The 16,803-nt window shown below is 38.8% G+C and overlaps 1 protein-coding gene across 2 annotated transcripts in view; it reads right to left on the bottom strand.

The window, feature by feature from the left end:
* GRM4 (glutamate metabotropic receptor 4) overlaps window positions 1-16,803 on the bottom strand; it is a 258,686-nt gene that overhangs the window by 227,033 nt on the left and 14,850 nt on the right. For both annotated transcript variants that reach the window (XM_089673587.1, XM_089673588.1), the window contains exon 2: window positions 1,157-1,791. In XM_089673587.1, the coding sequence (XP_089529713.1) occupies window positions 1,157-1,648 (492 nt within the window). In that variant the 5' untranslated portion in view covers window positions 1,649-1,791. The remainder of the gene's footprint in view (window positions 1-1,156; window positions 1,792-16,803) is intronic.

The following is a 16,803-nucleotide window of genomic DNA, read 5'->3' as shown; positions in this document are numbered from 1 at the left end:
TTTAGTCCCAGGGGGAGAACCCCTGCTAAATGTTATTGTATCTTCAGATCATGGTACATTAGCATGACCAGTTATGGACATAATAATATTAAATACAAGATGGATCATTTTTAACACCCCAAGCTCTATACAAGAACATTATTTTAGCACCAAGTGGTGAAGTTATAATAATAATGGCCAAACAAAGATAGTGAAAATCATAGTGTCCCTTAACATGGATGGTCAGTGAATAAATATGTTTACACTTCTGATTTGTGAAAATATGCCCCTTTACTTTAGTGGGCAGTGGAAAGTGTGCCCTTACATTAGTGGCCAGATTAATGTCCCCTTACTTTGATGGTTAGAGGGAAGAATGACATATTCGATTGATGGTTTGTCAGAATAATGTCCTTACTACAGACAGGTAAAAGATCATTGTTGTCATTTGTTAGTTACCTGAAAGTAGCCATTTTATTTGCTCTTACAGTTTTGTTCATAGCAAACAGTCAGCATTCTCTTATTTGCATTCTCTTTTTCTTTCTCGCATTGTGCTACCTATAGCAACCAATAAACATTTTTGTTTCTCTCACTATGCTTCCCATTGTAACAATGGCATATGAACTATTTTATTCTATTTGCATATGAACTATTTTGCATTTGAACTATTGGCATATGAACTATTTTATTCTATTTGCCACCAGATGTAAATTATTAATTTTTAGGTATCTTCAGCCCTTTGTTTATTTTGTTTTACGTCTCTCTAGAATAGTGTTGGTGCCAGAAGTATGCAGGAATCATAAGACAGGAGCTCAATCTACCATTGCTGACTGTTCAAGAGATGCCTAGCAGCTTCTGGAGAAACATTAAGGTTGAGAATGGCTACTGAAGGTGTAGAGGACTGTATAAGAAATGTGTGTACATATAGACACTAGTCTGTAACACATACAGTACATGTTTAGCCATATTGTTAACATTTATAAAGCTCCAGAGAGTGTTAAATATTTTGCCTGTACAACCCCAATTGAACAGGTAAAGAAATGAGGACAGTTTGCATGCAGGAAAGCAGAGTTCAATGAAAAATAAAAATTGCTTCTAGAATAATCATTTGTCAGTTTCTATAAAATATAAATAATGTAATGGCAAAATGTTACTGTTTAAAAAATGAAAGTGTACTCACCTTGAAGAGTCTCAATATATTGGCCACCATAATGGAGACTGAACTTGAAGATGCTCCAATCACTCCCACTACCCTCTCAGGCTGAGCAATAATAGGATTCCCACCACTGAGACATCGCACTTCTGCTCGGTCCTTATCGATAAGTGGCTGGACAAAGCTTAGGGACTGCTCGAGAGCATGTGTGTCTCGGGAGCAGGTGTCCAAAATTCTAGCACCTAATGTGATATTGGGCAGGAGGTCGGGATCAGCATTGATACGATCAAGAGCATACAACATTGCTTCTAAGCGGTGTATTCCTTTCTCCTTCTTAAGTTCTCCACAGGCTCTGCCATCACTTCCCCTTCCATGTACAGGGAAAAGACCACCCAGAATGAGGTCTCCATCTATCCTCACAGAATTCATATGTGGGGAACCCTTTGGTTTGGACCAACATGTCCAAGTATTAAGAAGTATAAACGTGCACACCATAATTGTAAGCTTTGGCATATCCATGGTGAGGTTTTGTAAGCCAAGATAGGTCTTCTTTCAAAGCAGTCTCCACACTCCTACCCTCAGACGGTCTGTATGACAATTTATGGTGCCGAGGCCATGATGTTTTGCTGTTCTTTTCATGGGCAGAAAGCAGCATAAAAGTTCTGGAAGGAAAAATATATGAAAAGATATTATCCTAAATATTCAGTTTATTCAAATTTAACTTTGGCAACTGGAAGTAATTTACTAAGCTTATAAAATAAACCATGAAGGTAATATTTATTCAATCAGATGAGCATAAAGATTAGTTATAATACACCTTCTTTTCATGTTTATCCACATCTCTAGAAGTTTTTCAGAATAGGCTGCAGGATGTACAATTTTCCCTGCATGTGACATTGAATCATAAAGAAAGCATTACACCAGCTATCTTGAAAAGCCTTTTTATCTCATTCAACTTTTTACTGCATGCTTGGTGAAGATGATAAATGCATATGTAAATTTGAAGGCCATGGAAGAATCAGTCATAAAAGGTGTGGTCACCAACACTTTGGTGGAAGAAATGCCAAACAGACACAATGATGACACACATGGCACAGCTGCAAAAAAAAAAGAACAAGTAAACAAGAATCAGTTAAAGCTCTGCTACCTGGGCAATATATATAATACAGTACATTACCCAGGTCCACCAAACTGTTACATTTAAATTGGCTGTAAAGGTAAAATATTTTACAATAATGTATACTCTGTTTTAAGGTAAAAAAAACCTTTTATATGCAGCTCCCCCCACAGCCCTCTTAAATACTCACCTCTAAATGGCTCCCTCTACTCACAAGCTTGGCTGAGAGCAGTGGGAGCCATTGACTCCTGCTGCTGTCAATCAAAACTTGTGAGCAGTGAGTGGGGGGACGGGACCGAGCCGGGCTGTATGCCTGAATAGATGCAAATAGCCTTGCTCAGGAGTGAGCTCACATGAGTGACTACCATAGGAAGTGGCTTCCTATGGTGGGCACTCATCAGGGGAGGGGGGAGCGCCAGCGGGGGGACCTGAGAAGAGGATAATCAAAGCTGCTCTGTGCAAAACCACTACATAGAGTAGGTAAGTATAACATGTTTGGTATTTTTGCGAAAAAGAAAGCAAAGGTTTACAATTGCTTTAAATCTATGGAGATTTAAAAATAACATCAATGGGTGCAGTTATGTATTGGTTAAAAATCATCACATCTATTTTTAAACACATCTAGTGTTATTACCAGAACATGTCATGATATCAACCTCCTGTAATTTCCTGTAAAATAAATTTCAGAATAGAAACTAGAATTGGGAGGGGCATTATTGGAGTCAAGTGTTCTGCATGCCTACTTTACTGTCCAGTCCAATTGCGTAGGCAGGACTATTAGCTTCCCAAAAACAACTAACATTTTTTTCATAGCCAAGCTGGTTTTTCTGGTATTTTAGAGTAATGGGAGCAATTTTGATCCCTTCTACAAGCATGCCTCTCAAACATCCCGAAGGACACTGTTGTTGAGAGCCCCTGAAATGCGTTGGCTGTTTTGTGTGATGTTGCTAAAGAACCATTAAAGTATTTTGGATTCTTCACCCTTTTGGCTTGGTGCTTCTGTTTCATTTTTTTGCTTTAAGTGACTTTCCTGGTTCTCATTGAAGGGGATCTTTGTTGTAAGCAGCCTAGTTGCAGCTCGTGAGCAAAATGGATGTATTTTTCATTACTTTTGAATGAGCACGGCTGTGTACATCTCAGTAATGAACGGAGAGAAAAAAAATCCTTTAGCAAGTAAAACTTTACACATATAATGTATGTAATTCAACCGTGTATTTAACCGCTTGCTTGGAGTTCAGCTTTAAGTAATTCATTATTATCAGTGATGAAACTGGAGTAATTTTTTTAGAAGGTCATGAAAAACACACTCCCCAAAATATATATAATTAATACTGAAAGGCTTTGAAATATAAGCCATGTTATTTTGAGTGTTAAAATAATAACTTCCAAGTCCCTAATTGTGTTACCAAGAAAATGTATATATATATTTTCTATTAAAATCCTACATCATTTCTATTCCTTGTAGAGATTTTATGATTACAAAAAAGCTCAGAGGCAATGCTGTATAGGTGGCTCTTCTGTTTTTTCTAAGTGCATGCATCATATCATGTTTCAATCTCATGTGTTCATGGTTCAAGCAAATGCTCAAAAGAAATACAGATATTTGCAAATCTTGGAAAATAAAAATGTACTACCTTTTACCCATCAAGGCCATCTTATTTTGAACGAATGCACAGATAAGGTATGTTTACAGCTGAATAATTCTGGAGTACTGCAAAGATTTATTCCATGTCTCAATTTTATGTTTTTGGATTTTTTTTACATCAGTCCATGTGGCCTGTCAACCTAAACACTATATATAACAATAATTAATTTATATTTTCACAGCAATTTATTCCACATAACATTATGACAGGGAGAGTGTGATTTCCTGCACACAGCTGACTTCCTATAAGAAACTGCAATATAGGAAAATTACACCTAATATGGCTGCGAACACAGAATATCAGGCCTGTTTTAAAGATACTGTGAAAAGAAAATTGTGTAAGTTGTGCCCATAGCAACCAGTCTGAACTAAGCTGTCATTTTTCAATCAGAATTATTTAAATGAGACCTGTAAATTACAAACAATCCAGCTTCATTTTACTGTGACAAATGTTGATTGGTTCCTATGTACTTTGTACATATTTAATGCATTGCCCTCACTTGCACATAAATGTAAAATGTTCAGTTTTGTAAAATACTTAAAGCAGATTCTTATATACACTCGGTCTACATTAAAACTACACCCTCCGTCTGCTGCAATCCAACCTAAAAACTGAAGCAAAATAAAGAATAAAGACATGCTGGTAGGTTAACTGGATCCTGTCTAGTATATATGAATGTAAGTTAGGGACTTTAGAAATCTACGCACCTTGAGAGTTAGGGACTGATGTGAATGTACAATATATATGTAAAGCACTGTGTAAATTGACGGCGCTATATAAGTACCTGAAATAAATAAATACAGCTTTGGTTATTTTGAGTTCCCAACTGTGAAAGAGAATTTTTTTAAAAGTAGTATTTCTGTTTGTACATGATTGGATGATTAAAGGAAACACATCAATGGGAGTAGTCTCTATTCCTATAGATAACCAACCACAAAGAAAAAATAAACCCCACAGTAGCTCAATGTTAGGTATTACAGGAACCCTTTTTTTATCAATTTAGGTAGGAGAGCACCAGAAGGGTTTTAAGTAGATTTAACATTGTATCAAAAAATTGAGGTCCACATTAACACATAGTTTTAATACATTTTCTTATAACATTTAGCCTTTTGAATTTACTCATCCTTCATTTACACCCTCTAGAAAATGCAGTTATTCTAGTCTGTTGGGCACCAGCATGGCACAGTTACAAAAAAAATAATCTAAATGCCACCAAAGAAAAATATTTAAACGTTCTATGGCATTCGATAGCATTGTTATTCTTTTGCTTTATGCAGATGTAAAATGTGTTTTTTTTCTGTCCTGACAGTGAACACTCCTTATTTTTAGTATGCCTTAGCATGGTTTGAATTAAAAATAAAATCAGCCATGGGGTAGCTGGATAGAAAAGGCAGAGGAAGCCTGATTAATATTTCAAACTGTATTGGTTATCCCGGGCTAGTTGCTAGTAGAAGACTATACAGTCAAGTTGATGTGAATTTCAGTAGATAATCTGCAGTAATGTAAAAGCAATGCGACAAGTGTAGTCACCTATAGCAGATAGTCTTCTCAGTCTTACCTGACAACAACAAACAGCTGGTTATTATCAAAAGTATTTTTATTTCTAGTGAGCATGTATTGAGTCATTATTGCAGTACTCACCTTAAACTAGACAGGTAAGTAAAATAAAATACTACATATATGATCCAGTCAGGCACATTAGTACAGGAAACAAAAACTTACTCTATATGAGTATGGAGTATATTGTTGGCACTCATATATTTATGGAGCCTTCACATGATCCAGTCAGGCACCAATTGTACAGAAAACAAAATCGTACTCCATACAAGTATGGAGTATATTGTTGGCACTCATATTTATGGAGCCTCCACATGATGCAGTCTGGCACATTAGTATAGAAAAAAAAAATGTACTCCAAACTTGTTGCCACTCATATATTTATGGAGCCTCCACAAATAGGCTCTTGTTGAGTTGCTTGGTTGGATTGTCTGTGAATGAGTGACTGATTAAAGTATACAAGCGGTAACAAGAATCACAGCATGGCTGCTCTTCAGCATTACTCCGGCCACATCACGGATTTCTGACACTCGCCAGCCACAAGGTGGCGGCTGCGCATCCCTGCCTCTGATCACCGACCGAAAGTGGAAGGGTTGGGAGATCGCGAGATCGTCCTGGGCTCCCAGAAGCTTTACGTCAGTAAGAGGAGAGAGAGCAGGAGAACCCGGAGACATGGTGTTCCCCATGTGAGAGGAGTCTATTTGGTGCATCACAGAGGGGACATCCGAGGTATTACTACTGGCTGCATTTATTTGGAGCATTCATGACCTTGCCACAGTTGGTGCTTCATCCATTTACAGGATTTCCCTGACACAGTATCAAGGGGACATGCAAGGATACCATCACTGAGCATATTTATTTGCAGCGTGTGTGACCCTTTGTGGGTCATGGCTGGAAGTGATCATGCACGCTAGCTGCTGGAGGATTTTTGCAGTGGTCACTGGTTGATTCACAGTTTATTGAAGACTTATACACTGAATGGGACTTTGCACTTTATTCATTCACTTATTTTACAATATGTATATACTGTATATATATCTTTATTTATATTTATTCACAATGTTTATGATTTCACTTATGTATATTGGTCATTACTATTTTTAGGTTACTGCATTTAATCATTTATTAATGAATATTTATTTATTTATTATATTTTACTCACATTTTATGTGTGATTTTCACTTTTGATTGCATTTAATGCTTTGTGGGGTTATCATTTCTGTTGAGGTTAATTTTTGAGTAGTGCAGCATCAGTTGTTATTATATGTTTTTACACTGTTTGGATCATGGTTGGATGCTTGCTGCAACTCTTACACTATAGGGGTACTGGCAGCGCATGAGGAAGTCTGGAGTGCAGCTCTTTTCCTGTACTTTATGTATGATATGTGTAGCAAGGACAAGCTGTGATGGGAGCTGGCACCCAGGCCCAAGTAGATGAAGGATGAGTATCTGGAGCATCTGGAGCAGAATTCTTGTTCCTTGTGACATAGTTACATTATCTGTTGACCCTGCCTTTTTTTAACAGGATGACAGAGCTGTTTGTTCTTTATTGAAATTCTGCAGGCAGAATTGTCACCCTTTGGGCAGCATAGCCTTCGATGGGCGTGTAGTTTTAAGTGGACTTTAGATAAATCAAAGCCCAGATCCAGCTAACACTTACAGCTTGTTCACACATACTGCAGTTGTTGGCATTTTCCCGTAGTGGAGCAATGCCAGTTACCGCAAGGGCACATAGAAAACAATTGTACACTTTTGTACAGAATTGTACATTTTTTTTGCCTTCACACTTAGTACTGAATACTTTAAAGAAGGATAAAAAAAAGCAGACATGAACTAAAAAAGTGAAGATTTGCTATAAAAAACATCAAGAAACAATAGTGCCTCAACTGCACCCTGAAAAATGAACCATTTTTCTTAAATTACTACGAAGAATACAACTTCTTGGTATGTGGGTTTTTCCAGGCACCCATTTGCCTACAGCCTCAAAGCTTTACATCTGCAGAGTGAGATCTAATACCCTGATGATTTTGACTGTTATAGTCTGGTGGGATTCGCAGTAAAATTTAGTGATGTCACTATTGTACTGCTCACTGTTCTCTTTGCTGTAAGCTCTGATACTAAGGAAGCAAAACCCTGCCTCTACCAAGATGGCTTATTCCATGCAGAGATACAAAGCAGAGCAGGGCATTGTAAGTCAGTGATGGGGAAACATCAGCTGCAAGAAGACCACAGGCAATACTGGTTACTAGTTCTTTGCCCTCTGCCTGCCTTTTTTTGAGCATAGTTCCAGAGTTTGGTATCTCTTTAAGGGGACACCAAACTCTGGTTTAAAAAAAAATATTTTCACGTATGTATTCTTAACTTCAAAAAGTACCTTCTAATTTGTTCAGCCTACTGTGATCCATATTTCTGTTAGAGGGTGGTAAATTAATTAACCATGGCTATATGTAGGAAGGTGGCCACTCTCACTTGTTCACACCCAAGATGGACTAGGAACTATGAACATTGGACTTGGTGTTCATAGAGCAATGCGCATTACTGCAACAGTCCAAACAAACGGAAGTGAGGGGGGAAAAGGAAAATTTCGGGAGGTTGCAGAGGAAATTACAAGGAGGCAGAAAACACAGTAAGCAACAATTTAATGAAAAATAGATGGAAAATAAGGATATTATTATTGTCATATTAAGGTGAGGCTTCAGTTGTATTTACTTTTTATGTTTACATGTTTTTAAACAGATATCCTATATCTTTTAAGTTGCTTTAGGTTCCATTCACACTTGTACTATTTCAAAGTCGTACTTCTTTGCAGTGCAACTTTGATGCAACTTTGGATGGGTGCAAATTGGATATGACTTTGACTTTCATTAATGATAATGGACAACTGTTGCATGTATAACATTCAGGTGCAACTTTCATACGACATTTGAGGGTTTACATTTCAGTCTATGGCACTCAAGTTGCATAAAAGTTGTACCAAAGTAGTTCATGAACTACCTTGAAGTCACTACAACTTTAAGTTGTACGTATTTGAACAGCTGTCTTTGAAAAACATGGGGTACAACTTGTCATGACTCTTTTGGTAAATAAAATGTAAAGGTGTAAAGAATAAGGGGAGATAACACAAGCACAAATCATTTTTTAGAGCCGGTTCACACCACATTCAGTTCAGTACATTTTTTTTTTTGTTGCATCAAAAACCCATGGAAAGTAGGTTATATGGTTTTCAATGGCATAGTGCACACCAGTGCGGTCAGTTCTAGGGTGATCCAGTTCCAGAAAAAAAAAGTAGAACATGCTACATTTTTCCTGCACTGGACAGTACTGGAATGTGGTAAAACATATAAAAATAAGTACACCATAACGCATAACAAATGCACCAGACCCCAGTAAGAAAGAAGAAAAAAGGCAACTGGAATGCATCTAGAAATGCATCAAAAGTGAAAATAAAAAGGAACACATCAAAAACGCATTAAAAACACGGATGCAGAAATGCATCCAGAATGGATATGGAGTGCATTTTTGTGGTGTGAACAATTACTTCAGCTTTAATAGTGCTTTTTCTATTACTATAGGTACTCGCCACATTGAGGATCATGTAGTAGTTACTGTACAAATCTTGTTTTCTCTGGCGATTCGCAGCATGCTACAAAATTTAGTTGTGTTTGCATAGGCGGCAGTCTCTATGGCCCTTCTGAAAAGTGATCCATGGTAGTTGCTTTTTTGGGAACTCTAGAGCAGTAGCTTCGAGTAGTGTACAGGAGACACTCCTAAATTAATGTGTTTTTTTGTTGCCAAACAGGAATTTTCCATGGAACTAAAATGCCACAACCAGTTCAATTGTTTTCAATTGGTGAGTCTTGCCCATCAAACTTGACAAGCAAAATTAAATTTGCCATGGCCGCGAAGCAAGGCATCATGGTTGTGGCATTTGTGCAACCCTCTCAGACTGCATTGTGTTTATGTGGATTTTGTGAATGAGCTCATTATTGCTCTTGTTGACTGCAGTGCTTATCTATGCAGCTACAAATTGCTGGAGTGCCCTGTTCATCAGCAGCTGCACAAGATAACATGAGTAGCTAGTGCAGCTACAGCAATGTTGTTTGCGTGATATGCAGAGCAATTTATTACAGCAGCATTGCACCACGTGTTCGGTAACATTGAAAAGAATGGCCCCTGAACACCCATGGTGTGATTTTTCATTTTTGCACAGCATTTTGGGATCATGGGCAGAATCACGGCAATTCTTCCTAGGAAACAAAATTCCCAGATGTGAACAGAGCTTAAATGTTGACAAACTAAGCAACACATTGCTAAATGATACACATAGATACAAAAGACAGTAATTATTTAGCTGATACAAATCACTGCTATAAAATTGCCAGTGTGACATAAACCTTATGCTTGCTTTTCATCAACAAACAGGTGAAGCACACTGAGGATTCATCTTCAACCAATTTACAGCTGTCACAACATAAATGGTGCCTTTCCACTGCCCTCAATTGACCCAGACCAGAATGCCACTACCATTGTGTGAGAGCAGCTCTAACCACTCAGCTTCTCACCTCACTTCTCTTTTTCCTTATACAACCCTATAACATGTGGAAGAGACCTTCTAAAATCATCTGACAGGAGCTACTCCCCCTTGTCTGTGTTACTGCAGTTGCATTTATTGTCAAAGAGTGACTGCAACCTTTTGTTGCCCAAAACTGGACCAGGTTGAATGGTGCATAGGTTGCCACAGCAAACTGGGCTTCTAGCAACTGGTTAGCAAGCAACTATCCCTGTAGGTCACTGATGCTGCTCTAGTAACAAAATATAACAACTGTAATGCTACCAAATAGAACAACACTATACATAATAGTGTAGTGCTACCCTTGTGAGGACTGCTGTGGAGTGGGTAAACTTCTCCCCCACAGCCATGCAAGTATTTCTCACACAAACATGCATCCAAAGACAATGATCAGTTCATGGGCTTGGTTTTGTTGTTTTATTAGGGGAAATCAACTTGGATAAGGAAATAGGGATTATGGGATGCCCAGTTTGGCTTGAATCGATGGAAGGGCAGCACCTATGTACAAAGCAGATCATGGACCGTTCTTTTTCTGAAAGCCATCAGCCATTGAGGATCAGTAGTAGCTTCCCTTTATGGGCGGGGAACTAGCAGCCCCACTGTAATGCCTATGAAATGTGTTGGCCTTGGACCCTTTGTTTCTTGGCTAATTTTTACAATAAAGCATTGTTGCCCAAATGCCAGGGGTATGAGAGGTGATTGATGTGTCATTTTTCTAGGCCAAGGAACAGAGTCACAAGATATTCTGCTGAGAGCAAGATAAAAACTTGTTTATGGAAATTTAACGTGTTTATGACATCTAGTATGTCACATTAGAAGATAAAAACCTGTTTAAAGAGGTCTACTTGCTTGAGAAGTTAGAAAACCTTACTTTTGGGGTAGATGAGTAGAAGTTTAGGGTAGATAAGAAGCAAAAGTGTGATTTTCAGATAGCAAATATGGTGGTTGAAAGTGACTCTGTTATCCTCGCAAAACCCTTCTGCTAGCGCCTCCTATGGTGGGTGTTGCGCCCGCTCACTATTGGACAGCTTCCAGAAAAATGGTTTAAAAGCCAGAGGTCCAGGCAAGACCAAGAGGAATCCCTCCTAGTGGCCAGAGGATGCTCTGACGCTGGGATTTTTGACAATGCGATATGGGCTCATCAATTGGTCGCGCCTACGGCTTCCCCGTGACCCCCTGGCAGTATGGTTCCAATGGGATTTGTTCATTCCAGCTCCTAACATAGCTTTGATAATATATTAATTCTATGCTGTGACACTGTCAAATGAAGTGTCTATTTCATGCTGTAATGCTCACATTATTATTGATGCGTGTTATTATGCAGATTGTGATGACTATAAGATATACAGTGAGTCGTGTGATAATAAAAGTGAAGGTTTTGACAGTGCAGTTGGATTCTGTTATTTCTTGGAGTGCCGGGTGAATGCTATGATATGCCAGGGCAGGTGTTCATATGGTAGATGGCCTTTCACATATGTAGAATATGTAATGGTTTAAATGCTAATTAAAAGGTACCTGCATGACTACATGTTGATTGTGTGCGTGTACATGCCTTGCTTTTAGTTATTGCAGCCAGAATTTGTATTACACCCTTAAAAATCAGCTTAACTTCTCGTGGCTGCATGCAGGGATCTCTGCTCCCAGCTCCACAGCCTGCAAACAGCACCAGCCCTCCTGGCTTCTCAGAAGATCTCCCAGGACAGGGATAAAGGATTGAACCCAGCAGTGTCCTTAGAAAGCTTGCTATGTGTGGTAGTGTTTCCCTTTGTAGATCCCGGAAAGTGCTGCTGTACTCACACTGTCCTCTATGCTCTCTGCTGCTCCGGGTCTCGATCCCATTCATGCCTTACTGCTGAATGTATCCTCCCAGGCCAGACCAAGCCCAGCCTGGAGGCCGCCCCCCCCAGACTTGGGGGACTCCTCCCTGGCACTCACAGTCTCCTCAGCACTCCATTTTCCACCAACTCTTCTATCAGCCTGACTCTCCCATATTTATTGGCCAGTCCACAACTCTACCAGTGCCTCCAAATCTGGGATTGTCCAGACTGCCATGAACATGTAGATCAGGTTACCACCCCTTCCTGCTTACCAACTTCTGGAAGGTTCTATGGTCCTCCAGAGTAAGGAGGAGGCGATAGAGGCACAACCTGTTGAGTCATCCAGCTCACCTGCTATAACCCAACCTCACTACACTATTCTAGTAGCACACTAGAGGGTGCTGCAATAGTGATGAGCTAAGGTTCTGGCTAAATCCACAGGAAGCCATCACATGAAAACAGGCCACTGGCCCAATCACTGTGGCCAGAGAAACGCTCAAACCCACAGCCACGTGTAACAAAGGAGCGGAGATGCTAGTGATATAATTGACCTAACATGGCCACATGATTATATTATAATTTTGGATTATTTTTGCCTCAAAAAATGTAGCTGAATAAATGTTGGCCTAAATTTATGAAGAAAGTTGATTATTTGCAAAATTTTATAACAAAACCTAAGCAGAAAATGATTTTTTTTTTTACATTTTAAGGTACTTTTTCATTTATATAACAAAAAATAAAAAACCCAGTGGTGATCAAATACCACCAAAAGAAATCTCTGTCTGACTCAAAAAATTATAAGAATTTCATATGGGTACAGTATTGCATGAAAGAGCAATTGTCATTCAAAGTGTGATAGTGCTGGAAGCTGAAAATTGGCCTGGACTGGAAGGGGGTGAAAGTGTCCAGACTTGAAGTGGTTAAAATTGTGTACACCTGTGTAATAGTGCCAAACTATGGTACCTAAAAATCTCCATAGGCAACTGTTTAAAAGCCTTTACAACTTACCATTTTAGTTACACAGGAGATCTACTGCTAGAATTATTGCTCTCACTCCGACATTCGCTGCAGGACTCAAAGCATGCGTTTGCACCAGAAGGATGAGGGCACTAAATTTTTTTATAAATTTTATTATTTATTTTATTTAAAAATTTCTTTTTAACACCGTGCCTTTAATTTTTTTTTAAAAGCATCTGAACAAACTGTGATTGATATGATTTGATGCTTTCACAAGCCAGTAATGGCTGTTTCCAAAATCCTCATCGCTTCTGGTTTCTGACATCACACAGTAAGAGGGACAACATCAATTCCTCTCACTGTGTCCCAGGAACCGGATCAGGCTCCCCGATCAGACGGATCAGCGGGAACCCCCTTCTGCTGCCTGTAAAAGTAATCCAGCGGCTGTATAGCTGCTGGGATTACGTTTACATAAAAGAGAATCAGCTGCTGAAAAAAACATACCTAGTTCATGACTGTAGTTGCAATCATGATACTGGTATAACCACTTCACCCTGCTGCAATTTATAAACGGCCTAAGAGATGGGAAGAGGTTAAAAATAAAATGAACATGCATTGATATTACACCAAACTGACATGTACATCTAATATACAGTATTACTAAATAGAACAGATATTCTAAACCAAGACCAAGAATTATCAGTGGCATATACAGTATTTTGTTGGTTTTGGCTAGTTCACCTTCCAATCATTTTCAACTTTTTACCTTTGTAAATGTCATGTGGCAGAGCGTAGACATATCAACCTCACCTTTCAGTGTCTCCCTATGCCCAGCTCCTTTATTATCTTGACTCTCTCTTTTCTTTATTTATTTTCTCATTCTCCTTTCCCTTTGGCTCTCATTACAGATAATATTTCTTGTGTTTTGTGCTGGGAGGGGACAGCTGCAGCATCTTCCCTGTAGCCCCTGATTAGAGTCACAGGAAATAGAGAGGGAAATTCAGCTTACAATCTGCTTTTGCCAGTGCAGAGAGTGGGATGAAGATGCTGTGATAGCATTATGTGTATAAAGGAGGTTTTCACTTTACAGTACAGACGCAGCAGAGGAGCTCTACAGTGGGGAAGAACTGACACAGCTATGTATTTGAAGGAAGGCAGCTAGGGGCAGGGCCATTGGAAATAAACTGACATACAGTTGAAAGAGTATTGTACTGGGTACCAAGTTTATTACCAGCGATGGTTTCAAGTCTCTGCTTTCAGGAGTTAAAATTCCAGTCCCCTAATCTTAAAATCAGTTATTGCTAATAGAAATTAATGTCATTTATTGAACTACTTTTTACTTGTGAGTGTAAAAATTCCTTTTTAAAATACAGCTCTTTGCAGTGAAAAGTCAACTCAGCATGAAAATGTTACCAGCTTTTTTTATTATTATGTGAATTGTGAAATATACATTTGGTTGCAGTCTATAGCCCAGGCCAATGATGCATACAGAAAATGATCACAAAAGGGTTACAACTTGAAGCTGCAGCTTCCTGGAAATCCCATTGAAATTCTGTCTTTATCAGCTCTCAAGGGGAGAGAATCAGAAAACTAACAGAGGGATGGGATTTCCAATCTGAGCTAATTCTGCTGATATCTGTATGTAGCTGTCTGTACATGTATCTATCTATTTATTTATCTATTTTTCAAATTATGTATCTAAAATGTTCCTAATTATTCACCTGTCTGCATAACAGTTGTTTCTTGCTTTTCCCTGTGTAAGCAATCATGATGGCCATATTCCCTATAATATTTTAAATTAAAATAATAAATTATAGTTTTAAGCTATATTTTAATAAAACAGCATAAACAGCTAAACTGATGTGCAAGGTGGAGGAACTCAAAACCAACTAATTTCAATGCAGCGTAGTCAGAGTAGAGAAAGATGCTTCCAGACAAGGGAGAGAGGGTAACTCTAATGCTGCTCACTCCACAGGACCCTCCATGATGGCTTAAAATAAACATGTCAATGTCTTCTAGCTTTTTGTGCAAAGGTGGAGTCTTCCTAATATTAAAGGACCCTGAAAGGATAGCAACATGGGAGCTACTATTGCTGGCCTGTTTGAAGGTAAAAGCTTTCCGATTGCTTATTCACTTCTTGAAGTGTCAGGACACCTGATTTTGAGTTACTGACTCGCCAAATAGTAAAGGAAAAATAGAGCTAAAAGCCTTGGAGATTGCACTTTCAAAAACAAATTTGCAAAGGGATCGCCCATATTTTGGTCCTGACAGATCCCCTTATATCATGGCCTTTAACTGCAAAAAACAATCTCAATCTGTAAATACATAATACATGTTTAGTATTTTCTATATGGAAAATTGTATGTTTCCTTTTCACATGCATAAAAATGGTATATGAAAGCAGTGGTGTGCCATCTAGAGACAGAATGAGTCAGAATTTGTGCTAGGTCCCTCAAATGATTCTTGTCACTATGTACATACTATAGAATCAGTGACAGTAATGGAAAATCTGCATCCTCGTTTCCTCCAGTATCCATAAAAGCAGTGAGGAAGCAGGACTGTGTGCTGGCAGCACTGTTTAATTATTGCCTTGGTTGGCACAGAAAAGGGGAATAATTTAGGTCACTGATCTATACACCGCATATACAGCTGACAAATTCATGTCATTGACCCATGCATATAACTACTTCTGTATTTCCCATTTTTAACACCTTGTATGGTAAAGATTGCTTAATACTAGTTAATCATTATTGTTAAAAATCACTCTTATCCATATATAATTGTTAAAGCTAAACTCTGGACACAAAACATTTAATTTAAATATATCCTTCAATAGCCACAAAGGATATAAATTCACTTCATGTGCACCAAACACCTTTGCAAAACCAGATAAAGGTAGCAGTAAAATCATCACTTTGCAGCACATAGTTTCTGCAGGCAGCAAAGTTGCGGGTGGGGTCCAGCAGTTCCACTCACTAGAGGCTGTCTGCAGAAAATTATAGGAGGGGGGCTGATACAAGACCAGTCACCCTGCAAGCAGAGAGCACAGCAGTGACTGGTCTTTATTACAGGAGGCTCCTGTACACTGGAAATGAACAAAAGTTGTTTCATGCTGAATTACTGCAGATATGTGTAGTAAATACACAAAGGATTCCAAGATTCAACTACAATTACATAAACTTCTTGTATTTAGAAAATATTTGTTTTGTGTGGAATTTAGCTTTAACACCATAGGAGGATATACAGTATAAAAGTATGAGACAATGGGGTTCATTTACTAAAACTGGAGAGTGCAAAATCTGTGCAGCTCTGCATAGAAACCAATCAGCTTCCAGGTTTTTTTGTCAAAGATTAATTGAACAAGCCAAAGTTAGAAATTGATTGGCTACCATTCATAGCTGCACCAGATTTTGCACTCTCCAGTTTTAGTAAATCAACCCCAAAAAGTCAAGCCTAAAGTGGTTGTAAACCTGGAAAACCAAAAACAGTACAAAAAACTCAATAAATGTAGTAAAGATCACCAGTACTAATCAGCTGGGCTTAGCATGGCAAGTTGAAGCACTCCCTGTCTCCTGCAATCCTCCCTGCTCTTCTGAATAGACTAAAGCTGACACCTGTAAATAAATAGGGATGACCCTCACTTTTTTCTTTTGAGTGACAGGCTGTGCTGAGGAGATATATGCATGGGCCTTCACTGAAATGCTGAAAGGGGGCATGACAGTGTGATATAAGGACAGAACAGTACTGGATGTGGATTTGAAACCACTACTGGTGTCTGCATGTTCCCCTATATGCAGACGCCAGATAGCTGTGTCTTGCATGCGTTTGTAAGTGACGTGCATGCGCCATGAACAATTATGATGCATTGCAAGTCTGTGTTATGTGGGAGTACATAGCTGGGAGGGAGATCATATGAACTGAAGCACTCAGTCAGACTAATCTGTGTCTAATGGGCTGCATTGGAAGCAAGAGGAGAGATCTGGAGTCTAACAGACCCCAGATCTCTCCAT

Source organism: Staurois parvus, unplaced genomic scaffold (assembly GCF_062004578.1).
Source record: "Staurois parvus isolate SC_StPar_1 unplaced genomic scaffold, SC_StPar_1.0 ptg000142l, whole genome shotgun sequence".
NCBI lineage: Eukaryota > Metazoa > Chordata > Amphibia > Anura > Ranidae > Staurois > Staurois parvus.
Note: the sequence above shows the minus strand (reverse complement) of the source record. Positions and strands in the feature narration are given on the sequence as shown.